Source organism: Taudactylus pleione, unplaced genomic scaffold (assembly GCF_031769625.1).
Source record: "Taudactylus pleione unplaced genomic scaffold, aTauple2 ptg000520l, whole genome shotgun sequence".
NCBI lineage: Eukaryota > Metazoa > Chordata > Amphibia > Anura > Myobatrachidae > Taudactylus > Taudactylus pleione.
Window position 1 is genome coordinate 4697344 of NW_028284922.1, and position 25937 is coordinate 4723280.

The 25937-nt window shown below is 50.0% G+C and overlaps 1 protein-coding gene across 7 annotated transcripts in view; it reads right to left on the minus strand.

The window, feature by feature from the left end:
- Positions 1-25937, minus strand: part of LOC148501315 (cytosolic beta-glucosidase-like) — a 123469-nt gene that overhangs the window by 82768 nt on the left and 14764 nt on the right. For 4 of the 7 annotated variants that reach the window (XM_088450624.1, XM_088450620.1, XM_088450619.1 and 1 more), the window contains exon 2: positions 14475-14657. In XM_088450624.1, the coding sequence (XP_088306750.1) occupies positions 14475-14541 (67 nt within the window). In that variant the 5' untranslated portion in view covers positions 14542-14657. The remainder of the gene's footprint in view (positions 1-14474; positions 14658-25937) is intronic. The other 3 variants (XM_088450623.1, XM_088450622.1, XM_088450621.1) reach the window with 1 other exon arrangement.

The window sequence follows — 25937 nt, forward strand, 5'->3', positions numbered from 1 at the left end:
TTACACAATACATGCCCTCAAGTCTCTGTTGGTTACACAATACATGCCCTCAAGTCTCTGTTGGTTACACAATACATGCCCTCAAGTCTCTGTTGGTTACACAATACATGCCCTCAAGTCTCTGTTGGTTACACAATACATGCCCTCAAGTCTCTGTTGGTTACACAATACATGCCCTCAAGTCTCTGTTGGTTACACAATACATGCCCTCAAGTCTCTGTTGGTTACACAATACATGCCCTCAAGTCTCTGTTGGTTACACAATACAAGCCCTCAAGTCTCTGTTGGTTACACAATACAAGCCCTCAAGTCTCTGTTGGTTACACAATACAAGCCCTCAAGTCTCTGTTGGTTACACAATACAAGCCCTCAAGTCTCTGTTGGTTACACAATACATGCCCTCAAGTCTCTGTTGGTTACACAATACATGCCCTCAAGTCTCTGTTGGTTACACAATACAAAACAGATTTAGCGGGGGTATTCAATTAGCAGCGCTAAAGTAGCGCTGCTAATTGATCGGGTAGGGGGCTATCCTATTAGCCGCAAAGTGCCACCGACCTTGGCACTTATCATGGATATTTTTGGGGACTTGATGTGTCCCGAAAAATAATCCACGATAAGTGCCCTTTTTTTCACCACCTAAATGGCGAAAACAAAGGTCCGCGAGCTTATCGCAAGTCCCATGTGATTTCGGGAGATTTATCCTATTATTTCGACTGAAATAATAGGATAGGGTGAAAATAAACGGGGATAGTCTCTGTTTTTCGACAATCACGGCTATCCATTAGCGCCCGAACTATGTTTGGGGCTAATTGGATACCGCCCCTAGAGTGGAAAAAGGCGATTGTTGGCTGGGAAGACAAAAAAGAGGTTGGAGAAATGTGGCCCAATCTAAACAAATTTACAATATGGGGTTAAAACTGTTAACTGAAATAAAATAAAGGGAGACTTGGCAGGCCTAGGAAACAGTCTATTCCTTTAGATGTGCATGCAAGCAATCAGTGTTTGTCACGTAGGATGTCACTCTAACCACGCAGCACTTACATACGCTAATGTGTCACGATCCAGTGCATCTACTACATGCTGACAAGAACCTTGCTTTGTGTATACCATTAGGTAGTAATACGCTGCACAAAATGAATTATTGTTGGAAAACAAGTATATAATGATATGTCTGGTTTCCTGCGTATGAGCTGTCTTGAGGGAGCATACTGGCATATGCAGGCTCTATGGCCAGATGTGAACACGACGGCTCCCTCTTTATCACAGACTATGGCATAACACAGACTATGGCATAATACATAAGTGTTTGTTTACTTTCATACTCTTTACAACTTTTACATTGAAAGGAGGACCAAATCAACATGTTTTTTTTTTTGTTTAAAAAATATGTGTTTCCAAGTACTGTACACAATTGTAATTGGAATATGACTAGGTGCAGTGTTAGCTGTACATTCTCTCTTCCATAATCCTTTCCTGCTGAAAGCTCATTAAATAGACGTTTCCCAACTCAATTTATCTCCCAAACTTCTGCAGCTTTTCTCTTTATAGTCTCTGCTCCACTTCTCTACTTTCTATTTATCTACTAGCAAATGCACAGTTTAGTCTCATGTATATTTATAGTATTTCAGTGTTGCACATGTCACGCACATATACTGTACTATGTTGAAGCTCACCACAATTCTGTGGTACTATAAGCACAGGCGCTTTAACATGTTGGGAGGACTGTGGGCTGCACACTCTCCCCATCATGGCATCTTTCCAGCGATGGCCGGAAAGATGACACTGTCGGCAGCAGGTGAAGGAGCTACTGCAGGCACAGTGTGAGCCTGTTCTGGGTACAGGGTGAGTGGTGTTTTGACCACCCTGATCCATGGGGCCATGTGCCACGCACACCCTTCATTCATTATAAATACGCCACTGACTCTTAGGCGTTATGCAAGGGTGTGTTTACATTTTGTCACTTAAAAAGAAAATTTTGACCCAAATATATGTGGCAAAGCTATGCAAAATATGAGGGGGTCCATTACATTTCTGCACAGATACAGTCTTACATATCAACCAGCATGCTCGTACCTTCATTCTTCCCCTTTTGCCGGTATATACTTCCAGATGGAAATGTGCATGGTAGGAACAGCAAAGTATGTCACTTAAAGCAGCATATCCACATGTAAGATTATTATTATTTTATTTTAAATAACAAGTTATGCATCATTTTCCTTAGCTGTTATTACAAATCATTAACGCCTTTCAAAATTCCTCCGGAGGGCAGACACGTATAGCCGACAAAAAACTCACAGCTCTCAGCGTGTAACATGACAGCAGAGGAAGGAGAAGGAAACGGAAGATGTCACAGTGCTGATAGAGCTCAGAGGGGCTTTCCAAAGGCTCTCTGTTCACTACACAATGTGTAATAAGACTGTGGTTGCCATGGTAGTCACATAAAACTGTATAGAATTATAAGTCATTAATAGATTTACTTACTTTGTAAGTTGCTAATTGATGCCACCCATGTGTCTATAAAATGCGGCTTACGCTGTAAGTCATACAACTTAATGAGAGAAATACAATAAACTGCTACTCTAGCTGCAATAAACTACAGCGAACACTTGGAATGAAGATTGTTGGTAGGGCTGGAGAAAATATGAGATAGGTAAGAACTTACCCTTGTTATCTCTATTTCGACGAAGTCCATAGGGTTCCACAGGATACCTTGGGGTATAGGTGTGACGTCAGTCGCAGGGCACCAAAGAGTTAAGCTTTCAGCCTCCCAGGATGCACTAGGTCCCCCTCCTATACCCCGCCCCCGGGCCAAGGCACCTCAGTTAGTTACCAAGCCATAGGCCGGAGGAGGAGAAGGAAGAGAGAGAACAAAGATCTGGACACATACAAGAATCACATTCTCACCAGAGGGAGAGGGAAAACCGGTGACCAGAGCAAAGCCCATCTGCAGCACAGGTGCGACAGGGCGGGAGTCCTGTGGAACCCTATGGACTTCGTAGAAATAGAGATAACAAGGGTAAGTTCTTACCATATCTCATATTTTCTACTTCAGGGTCCATAGGGTATCCACAGGATACCTTGGGGATGTCCCAAAGCAGTATCCTTTAAGGGTGGGGACGCTCCTGTGCAGAAAGGAGAATCCGTCGCCCGAAGGAAGTATCCTGAGAGGCGAAGGTGTCAAACCTGTAATACCTCACGAAGGTATGGACAGAAGACCACGTAGCAGCCTTGCAGATCTGAACTGCCGAGGCACCACATTGAGCTGCCCACGAAGGACCCACAGACCTAGTGGAATGAGCCTTCAGAGAAGGAGGGACCGGTAGGCCTTCATGAAGATAAGCTTCAGAAATAGCCATACGGATCCAGGCTGCCAAAGTTTGCTTTGAAGCAGGCCAACCCTTTTTACGGAAGCCATAGAGGACAAACAAAGCGTCCGACTTCCTAAACGAAGAAGTGCGGTCAACATAAGTCCTTAAGGCCCGCACAACATCCAAAGAGGCCTCACCCACGGAAAGACCCGGTGAGTTAAAGGCCGGAACAACGATTTCCTCGTTAACATGAAACTGGGAAACAACTTTGGGAAGAAACTCGGGCCGAGTGCGGAGCACTGCCCTGTTCCCATGAAAAACCAAGAAAGGGGGTCTACAAGAAAGAGCCCCTAACTCAGAAACACGTCTGGCCGAAGCAATGGCCAGAAGGAAAACAGTCTTAGCTGTTAGCCATTTAATATCCACTGAGCCCAGTGGTTCAAACGGCGGTCCTTGGAGAGCCCTCAGGACCACAGCCAAATCCCAAGGCGCCACAGGTGGAACAAAGGGCAGCTGAATACGGAGAACACCTTGCATAAAGGTGCGCACATCCGGGATTGTAGCAATCCTACGGTGAAACCAGACAGATAGGGCCGAAACCTGTACCTTCAAAGAAGCAAGGCGAAGCCCATGATCTAGTCCCGCTTGCAGGAAGGCGAGAATCCGAGACAGACGAAACTCCCGCGGTGCATAACCTCTCGGTCGACACCACTGGAAGAACGTATGCCACACGCGATGGTATATCCTCGCGGAAGACGGTTTCCGAGCTCATAACATGGTACGCACCACAGAGCTGGAAAACCCCCGGGACCTCAGCATGGCCGTCTCAACAGCCACGCCGTCAAAGACAGCCGAGTCAGGTCCGGGTGAAGGCAAGGACCCTGAGACAGAAGGTCCAGTCGTAGCGGCAACCGCAGAGGACTGTCCACGGACAGACCCTGAAGGTCTGAGAACCAGTGCCGTCTGGGCCACGCGGGAGCTATCAACAGGAGCGTCCCTCCTTCCTGTTTGAATTTCCGGATTACCCGTGGAAGAAGGGAGACCGGAGGGAACAGGTATGCGAACCGGAACGTCCACCGGATGGACAGAGCATCCACCAGAGACGCCCCTTCGTTTCTTGTGCGAGACCAGTACACCGGCAACTTGTTGTTGTGCCGGGACGCCATGAGGTCGATTTCTGGAAGACCCCACCTGTCCACCAGTAGTTGAAAAACGTCCGGGTGCAGGGACCATTCCCCTGGATGAACGTCCTGGCGACTTAGAAAGTCCGCCTCCCAATTTAGCACTCCCGGGATGAAGACCGCTGATATGGCCGGAAGATTGCACTCCGCCCAAACCAGGATCCGAGAGACCTCTACGAGAGCCGGCCGACTGCGAGTTCCTCCTTGCCTGTTTATGTAGGCCACGGTGGTAGCGTTGTCCGACTGGACCTGCACCGGGTGACCCTGGAGAAACCGCTGTGCCTGCAGGAGAGCATTGAAGACCGCACGGAGTTCCAAGATATTTATTGGAAGCTCCGCTTCTGTCAGCGTCCACCTGCCCTGGAACAAGTGTGGACCCGAAACTGCTCCCCAGCCCCGAAGACTGGCGTCCGTTGTCCACAGGACCCAATTTGGAACCCAGAACGGACGTCCCTTGTTGAGGTGGGTCGTCTTTAACCACCACGCAAAGGACAGGCGAACCTCCGGGGTGAGCACAATCGTCTGGAACTTCAGAGACTGAGGCAGCCCGTTCCACTTGGACAGGATCAGGTGCTGCAGAGGTCTGGAGTGAAACTGGGCGTATTCCACCATGTCGAACACCGACACCATGGAGCCCAGTAACCTCATCGCCGAGTGTAAGGACACCCGGCGGCTGTGCAGACAACTGCGCACCCTTGACTGTAAAGCAGAGATCTTGTCCTCCGTCACGAAGATCCTTTGCTGTCCCGAGTCCAATAAGGCTCCAAGATGCAGAATCCTCCGAGATGGGATTAGAGTGGACTTCTGCCAGTTGATTAGCCAGCCGTGCCGTTGCAGCAGTGCAATGGTCTGGTCCAAGTGGTGTAACAGGAGCTCTGGAGATCCTGCCACCAATAACAGGTCGTCCATGTACGGCAACATGCGGACTCCTTGCAGCCGCAGAGAAGCCGCCATGACCGCCATCACCTTGGTGAAAACACGTGGTGCTGTCGCCAGGCCAAAAGGTAATGCCCGAAACTGGAAGTGGTCGCTGCGGATTGCAAACCGAAGGAACTCTTGATGGCGCAAAAGAATAGGGACATGCAGGTAAGCGTCCTGTATGTCCAATGACACCATGTAGTCCCCAGGTTCCAGCGCCAGAATGATGGACCGTAGGGTCTCCATCCGAAACGTCGGGACCCGCAAAGACTTGTTGAGTGCTTTGAGGTTGAGAATCGGACGATATGACCCATTGGGTTTCTGTACCAAAAATAGATTTGAATAGAAACCCTGGCCCCTCTGGGAGAATGGAACAGGCACTATAACTCCAGCCTGGAGCATAGTGTGCAATACCTTCCGCAGCTCCGTAGCCTTGTTCCGGTCTGATGGTAGACCCGTGGTGAAGAATCGAGCCGGGGGTCTGTGCCGGAAGGAGAGGGCGTACCCGTGGGAGACCACCTCCAGAACCCAAGTGTCTGTCGTAGTGAACGACCAACACCGGGAGAACTGCAGCAGGCGGCCTCCCACCCTGGGATCCCCCAAAGGGAGGCCCGGACCGTCAGGCCGCAGGCTTGTCATCTGGCTTGGGGGCCGGACGTCTGGTACACCATGCCTGTTTCCGGGGCTTGACCGATTTCTTAGGGCCAGCCTGTCGAGGAAATGACTGTGGTTTGGGCCTGCCCTGGGCCCTAGATGACCGAAAGGACGATGGTCCAGAACCAGAAGGAGCAGCGGCCGACGGGAGACAAGCAGATTTGGCTGCCGCCAGCGTGGCCACAATCTTATCCAGATCCGGACCGAAGAGAACTTCTCCGGTAAATGGCAACGCTTCCAGACCTTTCTTGGAATCTGCATCCGCCTTCCAGGATCGCAGCCACAAGGTGCGACGAGCAGCTACCGCTGCTGAAGAAATTCTAGACACCAGAGTACTAATGTCTAGAGCCGCCTCGTTGATGTAGGTGGCCGAATCACGGAGATTGCCAATCAACTCCGCCTGTTTGGCCGGACAGTCGGATTCAAAAGAAGCCTCTAATGAATCCGCCCAGCGCTCCATCGCTCTGGCAACCCAGCAAATGGCCATAGCCGGCCGTGCTGCCCCCCCTGCAAGGGAATAAGCGGACTTCAGGCAGATTTCTACCTTGCGGTCCGTAGCATCCTTAAGGGAGGACATGGATGGCATCGGCAATGTGGCACTACGGACAAGACGGGTCACGTGAGAATCCACCTGTGGAGGGGATTCCCACTTAGCAAAATAATTATCCGCGAACGGATAAGCCACCGCCAGGCGTCTCTGCGGCTGGTATCTTTTGCCAGGTTGTTTCCACGCCTCCTCTAAATAGTCCACCAACTGACCCGAAAGAGGAAAGACTGTGGCATCGCCCTTCACATCTTTGAAAAAGGCATACTTAGATTTAGCCGCTGGGGGAACTTCGTCCTCAATCACCAAGGCTGTGCGCCCGAATAAGTCCAGGAATATATACTTTGGACTTAGCATCAGCGTCCTTAGTATGGAGAGGTTCCTGATCGTAAGGATCCAGAATCTCCCCATCATCAGACGTCCCTTCGTCATCCTCATAAGGAGCGGACAGAGACGCCACCGGCCTTTTATGAGGCCGCATCACAGACTCCCCTTGCAACACATCCGACAAGTGCTGTACAGAACTCGTCAGGGAGTTAACCCACGCTGGCTCCTGAGAACCCGGGAGCGGGGAAATAGGGAGACTGTGGGGTACCACCAATTGTCGTGGGAACCCCTGCATGGGTGACGACACCACAGACTGCTGGGACAAACCCATCGGAGTAAACGCAGGCTGCGGAGCTAACTGGCCCACTAAAGCTGTTAACGCCTGAGCGAAACAAGCCCAGGGCGGCTCCTGTACTGGTGCTGTAACCGTAATAGGTCGCGCCATGGACAAACACTGCCGGCAAAGGCCCTCCGCGCTACCCTCCCCCTCCGCTAACGGTACTTTGCACGTGGTACACTGTAGCCGGAGGGGAAAATCCCTTTCAGACATGATGGCACCACGTATGTGACCTCTCTCACCAATTAAGTATTAAATAGGCGAGAGACCACCCTGCAGCACCGCACCGCAAGGGCTTTAGCAGAAAGAAAAGGGACAGTAATAAAGCTGACAGTTTTGAGAAGATAAAGTTACAGGCAGCAGCGCTAGCACAGTCACATACAATGCAGAGAAATAACAATTCCTGCACTAACAGCGCTGATCACTCAACTACACAGACACAGGGCCTGGTAGGACACAGCGCTGCATACACAGACCTGAGCCACAGCGGAGGAGAGGTATGCGGGGGGACCCAGACCACGATGCTTCCTTCCAGGCTTCCAGCAGCGTTCACCATGCGTTGCAGAGAAGATGGTCGCCGAGGAGCAGAGAGAAGCTGGCCTGGGGGAGGAGCGCTGACACAGGACCAGTCAGCACAGTGCAGAGAGGGCTGTGTGCAGCGGGGGAGGCGCCGGCTGTAAGACAGGGAAGGCGCGCTCCCCTGGCATGCATTTAACCCCTGGGACGCCGCAGCGCTACCGCTCTGCTGCGGTCCGCTGTCCCAGGGGGTAGTGGAAAGCGCAGGTTCAGTACCTGGCTCCACGCTGCAGCCAGTCCCCAGGGAGCCCCCTGCCTGGGGACTTAGGACCATGTGACCAGCGGGGACCCACCGCGGGACCCCGCTGCTTACCTTTGTCCCCCTTGGATCCGGCCATGGTCCGGAACATCTGGGGTCACCGCTAGCTGTGACCCCAGATGCTCACCAGCATCCCCGGATCGGTACCGGCGTTCTGGTACCGGCGGGGGTGTAGGGAAGACAGCATGGACGTCAGGACTGACTGTCCATGCTGTACATCCAGATGTGCAGCCACAGCTGCACTGAAGAAAGCTTCAGGGGCTCTTCTAGCCCCCACTCCGACAGGTGCACCCGACGCCGGCCGGGCACCAAACTAAACTGAGGTGCCTTGGCTCGGGGGCGGGGTATAGGAGGGGGACCCTAGTGCATCCTGGGAGGTTGAAAGCTTAACTCTTTGGTGCCCTGCGACTGACGTCACACCTATACCCCAAGGTATCCTGTGGATACCCTATGGACCCTGAAGTAGAAAATAATGGTGAAAGCCAGTCAAACTGGACACACGCTTAACAATTATGTCAACCAATTTAGTCAACCAACAATTGGATTCTTACAGGAGAATTTATGTAAATAAATTTGGGCCTGTGCGCTCCTCTTGCATACATTTGCTTTAAAGTCCCAGTCTGGCTCTGACTATGGGAATGAAAATATATTATTAAAAAAAATCTCTAAAATGCAAAACAAACCAGACATTTGTTGTGAGTAAGCGATCAAATAGCTCTCTGTAATGTCTCTCTTTTTTGTTTTAAATAAGAAACAAATAAAAAACATTGCTAAATTAATTGTCTGAACATTTTGGCTTATGCTATAATGCAATGTGATAACATAGCTGAAGTAAGGAGATCCATTAAAAATATATACTTACCTGGTCTAGAAGCTGTATCTTGGACTCTCGGACTGTCTGTCGGACTAAAACTAGATCAGTGAGCGGGAAAGCGCTTAGTGGCCGTCTAGCCATATATAACGATTACATTATTGGGACTGAGAGCTCCGCGGCCACTTCACTGCAAAGACAGATGCGTGGCAGATACATTGATTGGCCACCACAGTCATATCTTTGTCGAGTCCCGCCCAGAAGAGGAATTCCCGCCCCTCTCCCCAGTGTCAGGTGCAGAAAATAGTAAAGAAAAATCATTATGAGGCTGATAAAACAAATAAACACCAAGGTGGTGGTCCTGCCTTGGGCACAAGAGGGCAGCAGGTTGTGCATGGCTGAAAAAGAGGGTAGGGATTACAGTAGGAACTAAGACAAAAATATTTAAGGAAATTGAGAAGGCTAAATCTAATTCAACTATTCACTAGACTATTCACTTTTATGTAGTTGTCCTCCTATTTTTATTTGCATGTAACACACAAATACTAGGCAGCTTTATGTTAACACTAGGATGCTCTGCTAAACTCTCTCGATCTGCCCGTCTGTAGTACAATATGGTTTGCCAAGGCACAAAAATGCACCTTTGAGCTGGATTAATTTGGAAAACTAAGCCGATCAGGAAAGCTAATACACTGATCAGTTGGTCTTTGGTCCAGTGCACTGCTGAACGCAGATTCCCGATGTTTGGGAATCTGTGCAGGACCCATTCTGCGAGTGTGCAGAATGGGTCGTGCTAGATTGCTCGCAAACTGGCAGCAGACTGTCAGTGATTGACAGTCTGCTGCCTTTTGTGGGCGGGGAGGGGGCGGCGATGCCCTCTGTTTCCCAAAACGGAGGTGTGTCGCTGCCGTTGCGGGGGAGAGAAGAAGCCAGGATCTCCGTAGGCTGACAGAGATTTCCTGGCCTCTTCCTCTAAACTGTGGCGGCTGGCTGCGGTACCCCATGGGCCACCGCAGCTGGCCAATGGTATGCAGATTACCCGATGCTGCGTTGGACAACGCAGCTCAGATAAGTAACGCACAGGAGGCGTGATGCCTCCAGCTGCATTACCATATCTGCAAGGGTCGCAATTGCAAAGCTGCCTGTGTGCATACATCATATATCTATAGCCTGCGTGCATACATCATATATCTATAGCCTGTGTGCAGTTTAGCAATTACAATCCTTGCAGAATCAGGCCCTTATATCATACAGAACATGCATTGTGCACTCCTGATCCATCATTCATCACATCGTCCATCTGTTCTGCACAGCAGATGGGAGAATGCATTGAATGACCCAGTGCCGTTACATGCAGCATGTAATGACACATTACGCCGCCTTACACCGGATCGCACCACCGTTGTTTTCGTGTAGCTTTAGGGGAAATATAGTGCAGGTCACAGCAAATGTAACCCATAAAAGTCATGGATTTGTACTGTGTTGTCCGAATGTTTCACCCAGCACACTTCGTTTAGTCTGCCAATCCTCCATTCTTGGGACCCAACCCAACCTCTAATGAAAGCTGCCTATATTACATGTGGCAATTGTGTGTGATACTTTATTAGATGATAAACAACAAAATGTGTGCTTGCTACCAGACCTGAAAGGACTAAAGATACAGCAGAGACTTACAATTCATAGTTAAAGTAAAAAAAAAAACATCAATATCAACCATATACTGTAAATAGATGAACATTGCACACCCAAATTCTATAACAGTGTATCATGATGTAGGATCGGTGGTATTTCTAAGATCTTAATAAATTGTCACCAGCAGCGACTCATACCCTCTTGTATTAGGGGGGCTGCCAATGCTGCTGGTCTGGCCAGCCGGATCCTGGTGCCTGCAGATCCATTGCGTAGGTGCCGGGACCTGGCTGGCCGGACCAGCAACAGCGTCAGCCCCCCTTATACTGTACAAGAGGGTAGGAGCCGCTGTTGGTGCATGCACATAATACCGGCTTCTAGGGACTGCATCAGCTGCAGCCGCTAGAAACCATGTAGGACTGCCCGAAAGGCAGAGTAGCAGCTTCCATTGGAAGACACTCTCTGCTAATCACAGCCTGGACTGGCAGTACGGAGAAAACACTTCTCCCTGGGGCTGCCTGTCCTGTGTGTGACGGCAACTGGTTCACTGTGGTGGCGGATTTTTCTGGGGAGAGGGGGGGGGGGGTTACAACCGCCTGGTAGGGCAACTATTGAGTATACTGGTGAGATAGGAGGAGTGCCTCTCCTTTATCACAATGTTTGTATTTATTTTTTTACTATTGTAGTGTTCCATTATATATTTTATAAGCTGTTTATTTGTTTTTCTTTTTTATGTTCTCATTTGAAAAGTCTCGGAAACAAACTAAAAAAATCGATGCAATCAATGTATATCTATGCATATGGCTGATACTGAGGTTATTAAACTGCAATTGCAAATTATTTTTATGCAATTTTTGAATGTAGTACATTTTCATACTTGTTTACATTGACTCGTTCTGTTATTTTGAATCCCTACTGCGATTAGCTCCCTGCGTTATTATTGTGATATTTCAGTACAGTGCTCGGAATACACCCGGAACTATGTTTGTCTGTCCAAGTGCAACACGAAAACATAAAACCCATAAAGAGGTATCAGTCCACCCCTTCAGCTCATTTAGGAAATAACTTTGCTCAACAATAGAAATGTAATTTAATTACTACGTAGTACGAGGCGCACTGATGTGTGTAGTTTGCACTTTGCACTTTTAATAACCTCCCCTCAGCGTGTGCAGACGTCTCCTCCATAAATGGCGCAATCGCTAGATGGCTTACAATTAGGATGTTGGCATTCTGAATGTTGTTAATCAAAATTCAACACCATAATGTTGACACGTTCTGAATGTCGTCACATTCAGAATGTCAACAGAAAACATGTTGACATCCACAATGTCGACATATGCAATTAGGGTTAGGCTGCCATTAGGGTTCAGGTTAGGGTTCATTTTAGGCCAAAAGATCAGTGTCGCCATTACGACTGTTGACATTACCAATGTCAGTAGTTTGAAATGTCGATATTATGTCATCATTACTAAACGCTTGCGCCCCTGCAGAGATCAAACTTAAATGGGTGGCGGACAGAATGCTGCTGTTGGCCTGCATAGCATACGACTTGTGTTTGATTAGCTCCCGTGAGTTAGACAAGCACACAGCTTTGAAGAAGTTTAATCAGACTAATAGGTTGAAGTGACAACTGGTTTAGGACTGCAGTACCCAGCACAGACAATGTAAAATAGTAGAAGGAAAGGAGAGGCTGAAGATTTCTTTCACATAGGAAATCAGCGCTTGGGAGAACACAAAGCAGCATGTGAGGGAACTGGATTTCATGTGTTCTTCTGGCTGCTTAGTATGTCTGTGAGTGTTCACTGTGAATGACTAACAACATCTATACAAGCAACAATACAGCGAGACAAACACGACAGTTTTAATTAATTTTCTCTTTCCTGCGTGTTTCACACTTGATATTCTACAACATGCCATTCAATTAAGCAGACAGTCAATGACAATCCAGGGTCCCAGTATGCATCATGGTTTCTGGCTACACAATTCCTGCTCTGCCAGTTCTAGCATAACATAAAGGGCCTGATTCAGACCCACTCGCGAGCGGCTGTCCGCTCGCAAGTGGGTCGATGTTATGGACTGAGCATGCGCACGACGGAGGGAGCTCCGTCGTGCGCATGCGCCAGACGCGACGAGCGAAGGAAAGTCCTTCGCTCGTTGTGTCCGATCAAAGGGGGCGTGCTGTCAATGTTGATTGACAGCACGCCCCCTTTGGTGGGCATGCCGGGGGCGTGCCTCCCTGACGGGGGCGTTCCCACGGGAACGCCTCCCGTCAGAAGCCGGCCCACTGACATCACTAGTGATGTCAGTGGGAGTGATTTTGGCTCTGATAGAGCCAAAATCACTCCGGAGCTTGCGGTTGAAAACCTCAACCGCAGGCTCCGGCTCGCAATTTCGATGGTCGCGATGGTCTCGACCATCGCGGCCATCACAAAGCACGCTCGTATAGCCTGTGGGTGGTGACCCACAGCTATACGAGCGTCCAGGAGGACGCTCCATGAAAATGGAGCCCGGCCCTCATTCAGAGCGTGCGCTCTGCTCAGAGCGTACGGCTCTGAATGAGGGCCAAAGTTCCCTATTAGAAGCAGGCGCACTGAGGGAGGAACGTGTGACTAGTATTATGGTTTTGCGAATCCACAATTTAGAGCAACACCCTTTCATCATTTAAATGTTCTGCTAAAATACAGGTTTGTCTTTATTGTCTTTAATTATGAGAGTAAGGGGACAATGGAGCTGTCTTTATTATATGACAGTTTTGTGCATTTGAAGATTTTGTTTTGCTTTGGCTAGAAATGTGCTTTTTTTAAGCAGTACAACTGGGAAAAGCTTCCCAGTAAACGAATAAGCGGAGACTCCATTCCGACAACACAGGTACAAAATACAGGGAGAACAGAGTCATTATTTAAATAGTTTCACTCACATAACAAAATCCTGTCTTTGTATAAAGCCAGCATGCTGAAGTGTCTGATCAGTGGGAAGCAATCGGGAAGCCGACTGCCTATATACCGGCAGCCGGCTTCCCGACTGTCTTATCCCGGCATGGGTGAAATGATGTAGACGCCCGCATTTCCCCGACGCCAGGAGACCAGCGCCCGGCATCACGATCGTAGTGTTGCCCGGGAGGTGCGAGCAGACAGCCGCGGGGGGGGAGGGTTAGGTTTAGGGCTCCCGGGGGGGACTTAGGGTTAGGCACCCGCCCGGGAGGGTTAGGGTTCGGCTAGGGGGAGGGAGGGTTAGGGTTAGGCACCCCCGGGGGAGACTTAGGGTTAGGCACCCCCCTGGGGGACTTAGGTTTAGGTAGCGGGGAAGGGGGTGGTTAGGGTTAGGCACTTAGAGGGGGGATTAGGGTTAGGCACTTGGGGGGGAAGTTAGGGTTAGGCACCCCTAAGGAGGGTTAGGGTTAGGGGGGTTAGGTTAGTGGATACTTACCTATACACGATCGGGATTTCCAGCGCTGTCGGGCTTCCGCTGCGTCGCACTCTGCTCCTGTCGGGCTGCCGCATGCGGCCGGCGGTATTTCATACCCATTCCTGATCAGATGTTAGCAAAGAATACATCCTAAACCTTGCCATCAGACAGGCTGCACCCCTGCATATGTAACCACCATGGCAAACAGATCCATGCACTGACCTATAACTGTAGTGTGCGTATTTACCCAAAATAAGGAGTGTTATCAAAACAAAATGTGCAATGCTGATTTCCACATTCATAAGTGATCCATAATAGTAGGAAAATTCAATGAAAAGCTAAATTATTTTCATGGAGCTGTTATTTGTCATGAAGCTATTTCCACAATAATAAAAGTTTCTTAACTTTTCAGTACGCTCATATTCTAATGAAACACAGTGCATGAAAAAATGTGGCATAACTTGGCTCAGTTTGTATATGCCAAGTAATTCGCACTAAACGGATGTCAGAAAAATGTTTTACCTTCAATCTGATAGGCTGCTGTTGCTGCTCCCCATGCAAATGATTCAGGAAACTTCCCACTGTCCATCTCTTCTGATGTCTCTGCAGGAACCACATAAACTATGAAATGACACAATGACAGAATATAGATTTGTATCCCCGTGTGCCCACTTTGTGCATCACAAATGTTCAATCAGCTTCAATCTGGAAAAGAAAAATCATTACAGTTATGGAATGTATGTTCACATAAACATTTATGAACATTGTATCAACTCTGTGCAAAAACAAAACAAAAGTTTCACAAGAAAATCCTATGTATAGCTAAACGCCACAAACTGATAGCAAAGGTGAAAATTGACAATGCAGTTGTTTAATTAATACACTAGATGGCGGCATTGCAGCATTTCATATAGAATGTCATGGAAAATTGGTGATAACATCACGTCTAAATCCATGCAATAACAGAGGTAGCTTTCCTCAAATCTGTAGAACAGATATAATTGTAATTCCCAACAGACAGCAACGTTACCATATTCCGGGTACATTTATGTGAGCTGCATTAAATATGTATTTAATACTGTCTAAATATCTCACTGACCTCTGTTCACGGACACAAATGGGCAGTTTCTGCATACAGCGCATGTGCGGAACTTGACCTTTCTGTCTGTGAAATAGGACGTTTTGGTTCAGGAACAGGGCATACTTGCTTTCTCTGCCAGAATGGAGGGAAGGCTCCCGAAATCGGGTGGCACACCCGGCCGCCTGGAAAGGTGGACGAGTCTCTCGGATGCTGGAGCCACCCCGCCGTGATCGTCCACTTCCCGAGTGAAGTGGGCGGTACAGGCATTGAATGGCGTCATTGTGACTCCACCCCCTGCTCCACAATACCAATAATCGAGGCATAGTACAACGGCTCCAGACCCGCCTACATCCATCACGCCACACCCCCTGCAGTTAAAAGGTTGGCAAGTATGGAACTGGGTGTTGGCAAAGCCATCGCATGTAACCACCTTGACTAGTGGGAGTATCTAAAGCTCTGTAAGATTCTGACTCCTGCGTAAAGGGAAGAGAAACCTGTTTCTGACGGATCTCTTGCACCTAGCATTGGGCCTGTGCAAGGGCAGATACAGCCATTCTCTGATGGATGTAACACTGGCAAAAATGATTAAAACATCTCATTGTATTGCTCAGGGGTGGACCGACATGACTACATTAGGTAAGCATCACATCTCCCAAGCACCCCCTCCCTCTCACCTCACTCCAGAGCGGCCCAGAGGCAGGGTGGGTTGGCAGTGATTTCTGTGCTGCTCCGTGCATGGAGCACAGCGGGTGTTACTGGCTGGATAGCTCTGTGCAGGAAGCATGGCGCCCTACACGCCTGCATACTCTGAGTAATGGCTGGGCCTGCCCTGGTGTTGCTACCAGATGCTGTGAATGTCAGAAGCTTCTAGAAATGGTGGGTGGCAGTTAGAAATGTTACAAAACTGGTGGATGGCAGTGAGAGAGGCTTCCAGTATAATTCTGTCCAGATGTCAGTGAGAGTTGTATAGTGCATTCAGCAGTGTGTGATACTTATGGCTGACCCTGTAAAGGAGTATACTGAGGGCTGCATAAGTGCTACAATTTCTGCTTCACAAGAAAATCAGTTAAAATGTGCAATAGTAATCAGATAGATAAGAAAGTTGCAGATTTACTGAACATCATGGGCAGATGAGGAATATAGAATATAAATAAATGGGGGTATGAGATATCCAGTGTACGCATATAAGCGCTATAGCGCATATTTTACCAGGGATTGAGCACTGGGGACTCACTTTTGAAAAGTAGCCGGGTCCCCGGGGACGCGCTGTGCTGTGGCCAATCCCTGACAGCTGGCTGCAGCACAGTGTGTCCCCCCTGCAGAAAAACACACAACGCTGTCTGTTATAGCAGCCAATGAGAGTCAGATAGACTCTCATTGGCTGCTGCTGTGGAAAGTCATGCTGGGATCAAGTGTCTGATCCCAGCATCGGCACAGCTGCAGGGGCAGGCAGAGGAGATGTGTCCCCTGCGGGACACATCCGTGGCCGGCGCTGGGACAGTGTGTTTGTTCCCAGCGCCGGTTAAGCAGCCGCGGCGGATACCTGGTGAAGGGGCCACCTGGCCCCTTCCACCAGCATCTGCGGTAAAGTGGCGGCAGGAGAAGCTTGGCTCCGGGCATAAGCTAAGCGGAGCTCGCTGCCTGGAAGCCAAGAACCAGCGGCGGTTGTTTGGCACTGGCCGCGAGCCAAACACGGCCCTTCGGTTCAGCAGCCAATAGTAGGCAGACGCAACGAGCCAATCACGGCTCGCCAAGTGATAGCCCCGCCCAGTCGCGGCATCTTGTATAAGATGCCGCTGAGCGGGAAACTTCAGTATGGCGGCGGAGAGGAGTGAAGACCTCATAAAGAGAAGAACGTTGCGGCAACAGTTCCGGCAACCGCGCAAGAGGCTAGAAGATGGCGCGATCAAGGAGGAAGAAAGGCGGCGCCGCTGGCCAGGACGGGCCAGCGGCAGAAGAATGAAGCTAAGTATCGGAGAGGACTTCGGGAGTGGAAAAAAGAGCTAACGAAGCTCCCCCCTGCAGCCTCTTCCATCGTACCGGTAGGCGGCCTTGGGCCACCGGTATTTAACCCCTCCCTAGACCACCAGGGTTGTCGAGCAGTAGGCCCGTGGGATAAATTCAGGCAATAGGCCTGTGGGTATATAGGCGGGCAAAAGGCCCGGCTACATAGGGGGCATTAGGCCCAATTGAAGGTATCTGCCAAACAAATAAGTGAGGGCATTAGGCCCAGGTCACTAAAGGGCAAATAGGTGGGCCACTACAATGCATTGGGGGGTCAAATAATGGGGGCAATGCATAGGGGGGATTAATACTGGGGGCAAATGCACAGGGGGGATTAATACTGGGGGCAATGCAATGGGGGGGACTATTACTGGGGGCAATGCATAGGGGGGACTATTACTGGGGGTAATGCATAGGGGGGGACTACTACTGGGGGCAATGCATAGGGGGGGACTACTACTGGGGGCAATGCATAGGGGGACTACTACTGGGGCAATGCATAGTGGGACTACTACTGGGGCAATGCATAGGGGAACTACTACTGGGACTAAAGGGCATTAATGTGCACCATCATTTGTAAGGGGTATTACTACATGGCATAATGTGCGGCATAATGTGTAAAGGCCGGGCATTGCTGTGTGGCATAATGTGTAGAGGGCATTAAAGTGCGGCATCATGTGTAAAGGCCAGACTTTGCTGTGTGGCAAAATGTGTAAAGGGCATTAATGTGCGGCATAATGTGTAAAGGCCGGGCACTGTTGTGTGGCATAATGTGTAAAGGGCATTAATGTGCAAAGACCGGGCATTTATCCTTTGATAAATATGCCTATTATTACCTAAAGCGTTATTCATAGGCTAACCATACTATAACTTTAAAACGGGACACTCATGAATTAATTACAAAGGTTCTGTGATTGGCTGACTTGATGCCTGGATTTCACCTGGTTTTAATGAGCCACAGAACCTGTGTAATCCATGAGTGTGCCAGTTTAAAGGGATGATATGGTAAGCTTACTTATTCACTATGGGTTTTGTGAACAGACAAGTCATACCTGAAAGATCATGGAGGCATTAAAACATGCATTTAAGGGGCATGTGGGGATATCTGATGCTCTTGGGGGCATCAGATGGGCATTTTAGGGGCATGTGGGGATGTGTGGTGGCACGTGGGGAGGTCTGAGAGGCATATGGGGAGCTCTAAAGCATAAATTATAATGGGACCCAGAAATGGTCAGGTAGGACCCCATTTTTTTTTAAAGTGGTGGGTCCCTTGGGCCCACATATTTTGTCACTCACCGCGATCACTGGCTATCTAAATAAAATTTCCTGATATTTCAAAAGGCAGAACGGGAACCAAGGAGAATTAATAAAGAAATAGACCCTTAATAACCTATTTCACGGGGCAACAAATCTAGGGTGCAGGGATATTAAAACCTCATAGAAACCATTTTATTTCAAAATCATTGTTTAGCCCATTAGGCTCCAAGGTTTTTAATTCCTAAATAGGCCGCATTTCAGCTTGGACAAATGCTGTCTCACTTCCTTTTCTTCTCCAATTCCCATCCACTTTTTTGATCCCAATCATTGATTTAATATATCAGACAAAGGCCCTCATTCAGAGCCGTACGCTCTGAGCAGAGCGCACGCTCTGAATGAGGGCCGCCCTCCATAAAAATGGAGCGTCCTCCTGGACGCTCGTATAGCTGTGGGTCACCACCCACAGCCTATACGAGCGTGCAGTTTGATGGCCGCGATGGTCTTGACCATCGCGACCATCAAAACTGCGAGCCGGAGCCTGCGGTTGAGGTTTTCAACCGCAAGCCCCGGAGTGATTTTGGCTCTATCAGAGCCAAAATCACTCCCACTGACATCACTAGTGATGTCAGTGGGCCGGCTTCTGACGGGAGGCGTTCCCGTGGGAATGCCCCCGTCAGGGAGGCACGCCCACCAAAGGGGGCGTGCTGTCAATCAACATCGACAGCACGCCCCCTTTGATCAGACACAACGAGCGAAGGACTTTCCTCTGGAGCTCCCTCCGTCGTGCGCATGCTCAGTGCAGAACATCGACCCACTTGCGAGCGGACAGCCGCTCGCGAGTGGGTCTGAATCAGGGCCAAAGAGCATTTATGGTGTTCCTTAAAATGCTGTGAGAGAGTGTGTTGCCAAACCTTTTTTTAATATTTCATAGGATTTTGGATTACAAATCAAAAAACCAGTTCCTTTTCATTGATGAACCTCATCATTAAAGAAAGGAGAGCTGATCTCACATTAATAGAAAATTTGATAATTAACCACCCTAATCGAACCCTTTAGAGAACTGCTTGAGTGTAAAGAATTAGAAAACAACTTGGAACTTTAGGTGGTACAAAAAGAGAAAAAAAAATATCTTACAGAAACAGCAAAAATGTAATAGAGATAAAAGAGAAGTGTTTAAAGCAAGAAGTGAGACAAACAATATGAGGGATGAGGTTATGAGTTTGATGAGTGATGAAGGTTTTGATGACTCACCACAGAAGTGTCCTGTACATAACACACCGCTTGTACAGAAGAATTTGAGACATCCCAGACATAAATCTCCACAAAGAAATTGTGGCTATTGTATGCAATATGGTAAAGACTGACAAGGTAGAAATAAATACACACCAATAAAACATAGAACTTCACGAAATATGTACAATAATCACTATCAACAATGCAATAAAAGATCTAAATTTCCTATGAAGGACTCAAACTGGAATATAAAGATAATTAATCCTTACAGACACAGAGGCCCTGATTCAGAATCAGGGTGGGTCTTTTTTTTTTTTTTACCCCGGCCTCCAAGCCGCTCGCTACGCTGTGGGTGACCACCCACAGCTTTAGCGGGAGACCATCGGGCTTGCGACGAGACACTTGTGGTAGGGTCTCGTCCACCGCAAGCCCCAGTGAACTTCCTGCTCTAATAGAGCAGGAAGTTCACTACTAATATCACGTGGGATGTCAGTAGGGCCGCCCACAAACGGCAGGCGTTCCTTCGGGAATGCCTCCGTTTGTGCAGCCACCCCCCCCGACCTGTCTACAAAACGGGGCGAGCTGTCGATCAACATCGACAGCCGCCCCTTCTTGTAGCGAGCCCCGAAGCAAGTGATTTCTCACTCACTCCGGGGCTCCCGTGCACACTGCCCGGCCATCGACACTCTTGCGAGCGAGTCTGAATCAGGCCCAGAGTCCCTTCTAAAAATCAATATGATGACCTTTCTATATGTAATAGATTTGATCCATTAGAGAGGAAAGTTTTCTTGGAGAGGGATTGGGTGAAAAGACAAATTTAACAAAAAAGGTATAAAACGCACACACAGAGGGAAAAGAGGGAAAGGATTAAATAGGATCACTAAAAAAATTAAGTATATAAAGCCTATACTTAATACCACTGTAGATTCCTCCACTACGCTTTTTAATTTAATCTAAGTGTTGACTAACAATGAGTTTGCAGTGTAGGGCAAGGGTCGTTCCCGTGTCACCCTGCAGTGTAAACGGTGCGACCATGTCACGATAAACCCTGGTCGTGACACATGCTACCTGATTGGCCGGCTTCAGTGGTGCTTGGAGATTACATCATCTCCAATCGTCCACTGCAATGCTGGAAGACCCGGGTCACTGCAGACCTGGGTCCGGTGTAAACGACGCCAACCCGGTGATAACCCAGGTCAGCGCCGCAGTATGAAAGGTGTCATGTCCCGGGGGTCTGATCCCTGTTGGAACTGTGTTCCAAATCTCGGTCAGACCCTGGGGTATAAGTAGGAGCATACATACAAACAAACAATCTTAGATAGATAGAGACATACATACAAGTATGGGGTTAATGTATCAAGCAGTGAAAGAGTTAAGACATTACCCATAGCAACCAATCAGCTTCTACCTATCATTTTATAGAATGTACTTGATAAATACTACGTCGAAGCTGTTGGGCAATTTGTATAACGCAGCACTGTTAACAGGAGCAGCGCTGCCCTCTACCATGTCAGAGGTGACAATATGAGATATGGTAAGAACTTACCCTTGTTATCTCTATTTCTACGAAGTCCATAGGGTTCCACAGGATACCTTGGGGTATAGGTGTGACGTCAGTCGCAGGGCACCAAAGAGTTAAGCTTTCAGCCTCCCAGGATGCACTAGGTCCCCCTCCTATACCCCGCCCCCGGGCCAAGGCACCTCAGTTAGTTACCAAGCCATAGGCCGGAGGAGGAGAAGGAAGAGAGAGAACAAAGATCTGGACACATACAAGAATCACATTCTCACCAGAGGGAGACGGAAAACCGGTGACCAGAGCAAAGCCCATCTGCAGCACAGGTGCGACAGGGCGGGAGTCCTGTGGAACCCTATGGACTTCGTAGAAATAGAGATAACAAGGGTAAGTTCTTACCATATCTCATATTTTCTACTTCAGGGTCCATAGGGTATCCACAGGATACCTTGGGGATGTCCCAAAGCAGTATCCTTTAAGGGTGGGGACGCTCCTGTGCAGAAAGGAGAATCCGCTGCCCGAAGGAAGCATCCTGAGAGGCGAAGGTGTCAAACCTGTAATACCTCACGAAGGTATGGACAGAAGACCACGTAGCAGCCTTGCAGATCTGAACTGCCGAGGCACCACGTCGAGCTGCCCACGAAGGACCCACAGACCTAGTGGAATGAGCCTTCAGAGAAGGAGGGACCGGTAGGCCTTCATGAAGATAAGCTTCAGAAATAGCCATACGGATCCAGGCTGCCAAAGTTTGCTTTGAAGCAGGCCAACCCTTTTTACGGAAGCCAAAGAGGACAAACAAAGCGTCCGACTTCCTAAACGAAGAAGTGCGGTCAACATAAGTCCTTAAGGCCCGCACAACATCCAAAGAGGCCTCACCCACGGAAAGACCCAGTGAGTTAAAGGCCGGAACAACTATTTCCTCGTTAACATGAAACTGGGAAACAACTTTGGGAAGAAACTCGGGCCGAGTGCGGAGCACTGCCCTGTTCCCATGAAAAACCAAGAAAGGGGGTCTACAAGAAAGAGCCCCTAACTCAGAAACACGTCTGGCCGAAGCAATGGCCAGAAGGAAAACAGTCTTAGCTGTTAGCCATTTAAGATCCACTGAGCCCAGTGGTTCAAACGGCGGTCCTTGGAGAGCCCTCAGGACCACAGCCAAATCCCAAGGCGCCACAGGTGGAACAAAGGGCGGCTGAATGCGGAGAACACCCTGCATAAAGGTGCGCACATCCGGGATTGTAGCAATCCTACGGTGAAACCAGACAGATAGGGCCGAAACCTGTACCTTCAAAGAAGCAAGGCGAAGCCCATGATCTAGTCCCGCTTGCAGGAAGGCGAGAATCCGAGACAGACGAAACTCCCGCGGTGCATAACCTCTCGGTCGACACCACTGGAAGAACGTATGCCACACGCGATGGTATATCCTCGCGGAAGACGGTTTCCGAGCTCGCAACATGGTACGCACCACAGAGCTGGAAAACCCCCGGGACCTCAGCATGGCCGTCTCAACAGCCACGCCGTCAAAGACAGCCGAGTCAGGTCCGGGTGAAGGCAAGGACCCTGAGACAGAAGGTCCGGTCGTAGCGGCAACCGCAGAGGAATGTCCACGGACAGACCCTGAAGGTCTGAGAACCAGTGCCGTCTGGGCCACGCGGGAGCTATCAACAGGAGCGTCCCTCCTTCCTGTTTGAATTTCCGGATTACCCGTGGAAGAAGGGAGACCGGAGGGAACAGGTATGCGAACCGGAACGTCCACCGGACGGACAGAGCATCCACCAGAGACGCCCCTTCGTCTCTTGTGCGAGACCCGTACACCGGCAACTTGTTGTTGTGCCGGGACGCCATGAGGTCGATTTCTGGAAGACCCCACCTGTCCACCAGTAGTTGAAAAACGTCCGGGTGCAGGGACCATTCCCCCGGATGAACGTCCTGGCGACTTAGAAAGTCCGCCTCCCAATTGAGCACTCCCGGGATGAAGACCGCTGATATGGCCGGAAGATTGCGCTCCGCCCAAACCAGGATCCGAGAGACCTCTACGAGAGCCGCCCGACTGCGAGTTCCTCCTTGCCTGTTTATGTAGGCCACGGTGGTAGCGTTGTCCGACTGGACCTGCACCGGGCGACCCTGGAGAAACCGCTGTGCCTGCTGGAGAGCATTGAAGACCGCACGGAGTTCCAAGATATTTATTGGAAGCTCCGCTTCTGTCGGCGTCCACCTGCCCTGGAACAAGTGTGGACCCGAAACTGCTCCCCAGCCCCGAAGACTGGCGTCCGTTGTCAACAGGACCCAATTTGGAACCCAGAACGGACGTCCCTTGTTGAGGTGGGTCGTCTGTAACCACCACGTAAGGGACAGGCGAACCTCCTGGGTGAGCACAATCGTCTGGGACTTCAGAGACTGAGTCAGCCCGTTCCACTTGGACAGGATCAGGTGCTGCAGAGGTCTGGAGTGAAACTGGGCGTATTCCACCATGTCGAACACCGACACCATGGAGCCCAGTAACCTCATCGCCGAGTGTAAGGACACCCGGCGGCTGTGCAGACAACTGCGCACCCTTGACTGTAAAGCAGAGATCTTGTCCTCCGTCACGAAGATCCTTTGCTGTCCCGAGTCCAATAAGGCTCCAAGATGCAGAATCCTCCGAGACGGGATTAGAGTGGACTTCTGCCAGTTGATTAGCCAGCCGTGCCGTTGCAGCAGTGCAATGGTCAGGTCCAAGTGGCGTAACAGGAGCTCTGGAGATCCTGCCACCAATAACAGGTCGTCCAAATACGGCAACATGCGGACTCCCTGCAGCCGCAGAGAAGCCGCCATGACCGCCATCACCTTGGTGAAAACACGTGGTGCTGTTGCCAGGCCAAAAGGTAACGCCCGAAACTGGAAGTGGTCGCTGCTGATTGCGAACCTGAGGAACTGTTGATGGCGCCAAAGAATAGGGACATGCAGGTAAGCGTCCTGTATGTCCAATGACACCAAGTAGTCCCCAGGTTCCAGCGCCAGAATGATGGACCGTAGGGTCTCCATCCGAAACTTCGGGACCCGCAAAGACTTGTTGAGTGCTTTGAGGTTGAGAATCGGACGATATGACCCATTGGGTTTCTGTACCAAAAATAGATTTGAATAGAAACCCTGGCCCCTCTGGGAGAATGGAACCGCCACTATAACTCCAGCCTGGAGCATAGTGTGCAATACCTTCCGCAGCTCCGTAGCCTTGTTCCGGTCTGATGGGAGACCCGTGGTGAAGAAGCGAGCCGGGGGTCTGTGCCGGAAGGAGAGGGCGTATCCGTGAGAAACCACCTCCAGAACCCAAGTGTCTGTCGTAGTGGTCGACCAACACTGGGCGAACTGTAGCAGGCGGCCTCCCACCCTGGGATCCCCCAAAGGGAGGCCCGGACCGTCAGGCCGCAGGCTTGTCATCTGGCTTGGGGGCCGGACGTCTGGTACTCCATGCCTGCTTCCGGGGCTTGACCGATTTCTTAGGGCCAGCCTGTCGAGGAAACGACTGTGGTTTGGGCCTGCCCTGGGCCCTAGATGACCGAAAGGACGATGGTCCCGAACCAGAAGGAGCAGCGGCCGACGGGAGACAGGCAGATTTGGCTGCCGCCAGCGTGGCCACAATCTTATCCAGATCCGGACCGAAGAGAACTTCTCCGGTAAACGGCAACGCTTCCAGACCTTTCTTGGAATCTGCGTCCGCCTTCCAGGATCGCAGCCACAAGGTGCGACGAGCAGCTACCGCTGCTGAAGAAATTCTAGACACCAGAGTACTAATGTCTAGAGCCGCCTCGTTGATGTAGGTGGCCGAATCACGGAGATTGCCAATCAACTCCGCCTGATCGGCCGGACAGTCGGATTCAAAAGAAGCCTCTAATGAATCCGCCCAGCGCTCCATCGCTCTGGCAACCCAGCAAATGGCCATAGCCGGCCGTGCTGCCCCCCCTGCAAGGGAATAAGCGGACTTCAGGCAGATTTCTACCTTGCGGTCCGTAGCATCCTTAAGGGAGGACATGGATGGCATCGGCAATGTGGCACTACGGACAAGACGGGTCACGTGAGAATCCACCTGTGGAGGGGATTCCCACTTCGCAAAATAATTATCCGCGAACGGATAAGCCACCGCCAGGCGTCTCTGCGGCTGGTATCTTTTGCCAGGTTGTTTCCACGCCTCCTCTAAATGGTCCACCAACTGACCCGAAAGAGGAAAGACTGTGGCATCGCCCTTCACATCTTTGAAAAAGGCATACTTAGATTTAGCCGCTGGGGGAACTTCGTCCTCAATCACCAAGGCTGTGCGGACCGCCCGAATAAGTCCAGGAATATATACTTTGGACTTAGCATCAGCGTCCTTAGTATGGAGAGGTTCCTGATCGTAAGGATCTAGAATCTCCCCATCATCAGACGTCCCTTCGTCATCCTCATAAGGAGCGGACAGAGACGCCACCGGCCGTTTATGAGGCCGCATCACAGACTCCCCTTGCAACACATCCGACAAGTGCTGTACAGAACTCGTCAGGGAGTTAACCCACGCTGGCTCCTGAGAACCCGGGAGCGGGGAAATAGGGAGACTGTGGGGTACCACCAATTGTCGTGGGAACCCCTGCATGGGTGATGACACCACAGACTGCTGGGACAAACCCATCGGAGTAAACGCGGGCTGCGGAGCTAACTGGCCCACTAAAGCTGTTAACGCCTGAGCGAAACAAGCCCAGGGCGGCTCCTGTACCGGTGCTGTAACCGTAATAGGCCGCGCCATGGACAAACACTGCCGGCAAAGGCCCTCCGCGCTACCCTCCCCCTCCGCTAACGGTACTTTGCACGTGGTACACTGTAGCCGGAGGGGAAAATCACTTTCAGACATGATGGCACCACGTATGTGACCTCTCTCACCAATTAAGTA